We start from the raw sequence: 2,130 nt of genomic DNA on the forward strand, positions 1-2,130 counted from the left end.
GATCTTTTAAAACTCTTTGTTTGCCCAAAACTGGCTTCCCGGGAAAAATCGAGTTCGACTCGTAAAATAATTCGAACTCTAACACTTTTAGGAAAATTAAATCATTTTAAATCATATTAGGAAGCCTTGCCATTATTTAATTAAAAATACATATTCCTGTCTTGGTCGTCCCAGTCTCCTTTCCCTGCCTATTATCGAATATTCGAGAAAAATCCTTAATTTCATGCAATCATGTCATATTATCAATTTATCATGCAATTATACATTTAGTCATATAATAAATATCATCCAAGCATTTAAAAACAATTAAATAAAACAATTAAACAATTAAATAATTTTGCATGGATGCGGTTTACGTGGACTGATTTTTCGGAAGTTACATCAATGATCTGGGAACCTATGTTCCAACCATCATTTCAGATGAAACCTTGAAAATTCACTGTTTCAAGAAAGAGCTGAACAACCGAATTTAATCTGCTTTGGCTGTATTCAGGCCAAACAATTTTGCGGACTTAATTGGCACAACAATGAGCCTGGAAACTTATATCAATTTCCGAGAAGAAGAGAACAAGAACAAGAGACCTTTCTCCAATCAGTTTACTCCGGGTGGCCCCAAATTTAAGCGGCCAAATCAATCAAGTGATCCCTCAAAGAGAACTTTTAACAATGCTGTCCACAAGGAAAGGAAGTGGTGTGCTACTTGTCGGCAGAATCACATCAGGGAATGTTATAGGAAAACGGGCGCTTGTTTCAAATGTGGAAAGGTGGGTCATTGGATTAAAGATTGTCCTGAGAACAAAGATAAAGGGGCTGGACCCATTAAACCAAATGAAAACAAGACTACCGCTCGGGTATATGCCATAACCCAGGAAGAAGCTGATAACACCAACGATGTAGTTGAAGGTATGATTTTACTCAATGAAATGTTTGCTTATGCCTTGTTTGATTGTGGTGCTAAGCACTCATTTTTGTCTAGAAGATTTACTAAAATGCTGAAACTTGAGCATGAAACTCTTAGTGAACCGTTAAGAGTTGCAACACCTGCAAGTAAAACAATTGAAACCCATAAGCTATATCGTAACTGTAAAATTTGCATCGGTAAACAGAACTTTGAGGTAGAATTGATTCAACTCAATATGATTGAGTTCGACATCATTCTCGAAATGGACTGGTTATTTAAACAGCATGCCATGATGGACTGCCAAAAGAAAAATGTCAAACTCCAGACTCTAAATCAAAAGGAAATTGTATATCATGGCAAGTCCAAAGAACGGAAATCCCTTCTATCTGCCTCACAAGCCTGGAAGGCCATAAAAGGAGGCGAAGAAATGTATCTGGCAATGATCAATGAAGTTAGAGAAGAAGGTGCACCAAATTTGGAAGATATTCCAGTTTTTCAAGAATTTCCAGATGTTTTTCCTGAGGATTTACCGGGTACGATACCAGATAGAGAATAAAATTTGAAATTAATTTGGTCCCTGGTGCTGCACCAATTTCAAAGACACAATACCGAATGGCACCAGCTGAATTAAAGGAGTAAAAGAAGCAACTTTAGGAGTTATTGGATAAGAAAAAAATCAGATCAAGTACATCACCATGGGGAGCCCCAGACCCAGTCATGTTTGTAAAGAAATAAGACGGAAGAATGAGGCTATGGATTGATTATAGAGAGTTAAACAAAATCACAATAAAGAATAAATACCCGCTCCTAAGAATAGATGATCTTTTCGATCAGCTAAAAGGAGCCAAAGTATTCTCAAAACTCGATCTATGATCAAGTTGCCATCAGCTGAAAGTCAAAGCAGAGGATATTCCTAAAACGGCTTTTAGGATAAGATATGGACACTACGAATTCACGGTAATGCCTTTTGGTCTAACAAATTCTCTTGTAACATTCATGGACCTTATGAACCGAGTATTCAAGCCATACTTTGATAATTTTGTGTAGTTTTCATAGATGACATCCTTGTATACTCGTAAAGCGAGGAAGACCATCAAGAACATCTGCGTCTCACCTTTCAGACACTGCATGAAAAGGAAATCTATGCCAAGTTCAAGAAGTGTGAATTTTTGCTAAAAAAGTGTTGCATTCTTAGGCCATATAATCTCTGAACAAGGGGTATCGGTAGA

General features: G+C 37.0%; 1 protein-coding gene across 1 annotated transcript; it reads left to right on the forward strand.

The window, feature by feature from the left end:
• The first annotated feature begins 527 nt into the window (after positions 1-527).
• Positions 528-1,457, forward strand: LOC142537542 (uncharacterized). Its single transcript, XM_075643050.1, has one exon. It carries the CDS (start codon positions 528-530, stop codon positions 1,455-1,457), a length of 930 nt encoding a protein of 309 aa, XP_075499165.1.
• Positions 1,458-2,130: the final 673 nt, after the last annotated feature.

The sequence above is a fragment of the Primulina tabacum genome, chromosome 2 (genome assembly GCF_025594145.1).
Source record: "Primulina tabacum isolate GXHZ01 chromosome 2, ASM2559414v2, whole genome shotgun sequence".
In the NCBI taxonomy this organism is placed as follows: domain Eukaryota; kingdom Viridiplantae; phylum Streptophyta; class Magnoliopsida; order Lamiales; family Gesneriaceae; genus Primulina; species Primulina tabacum.

What these genes read in the sequence shown, in the direction of transcription:
- LOC142537542 (XM_075643050.1), top strand. Translation starts at nt 528, where the DNA reads ATGAGCCTGGAAACTTATATCAATTTCCGAGAAGAAGAGAACAAGAAC.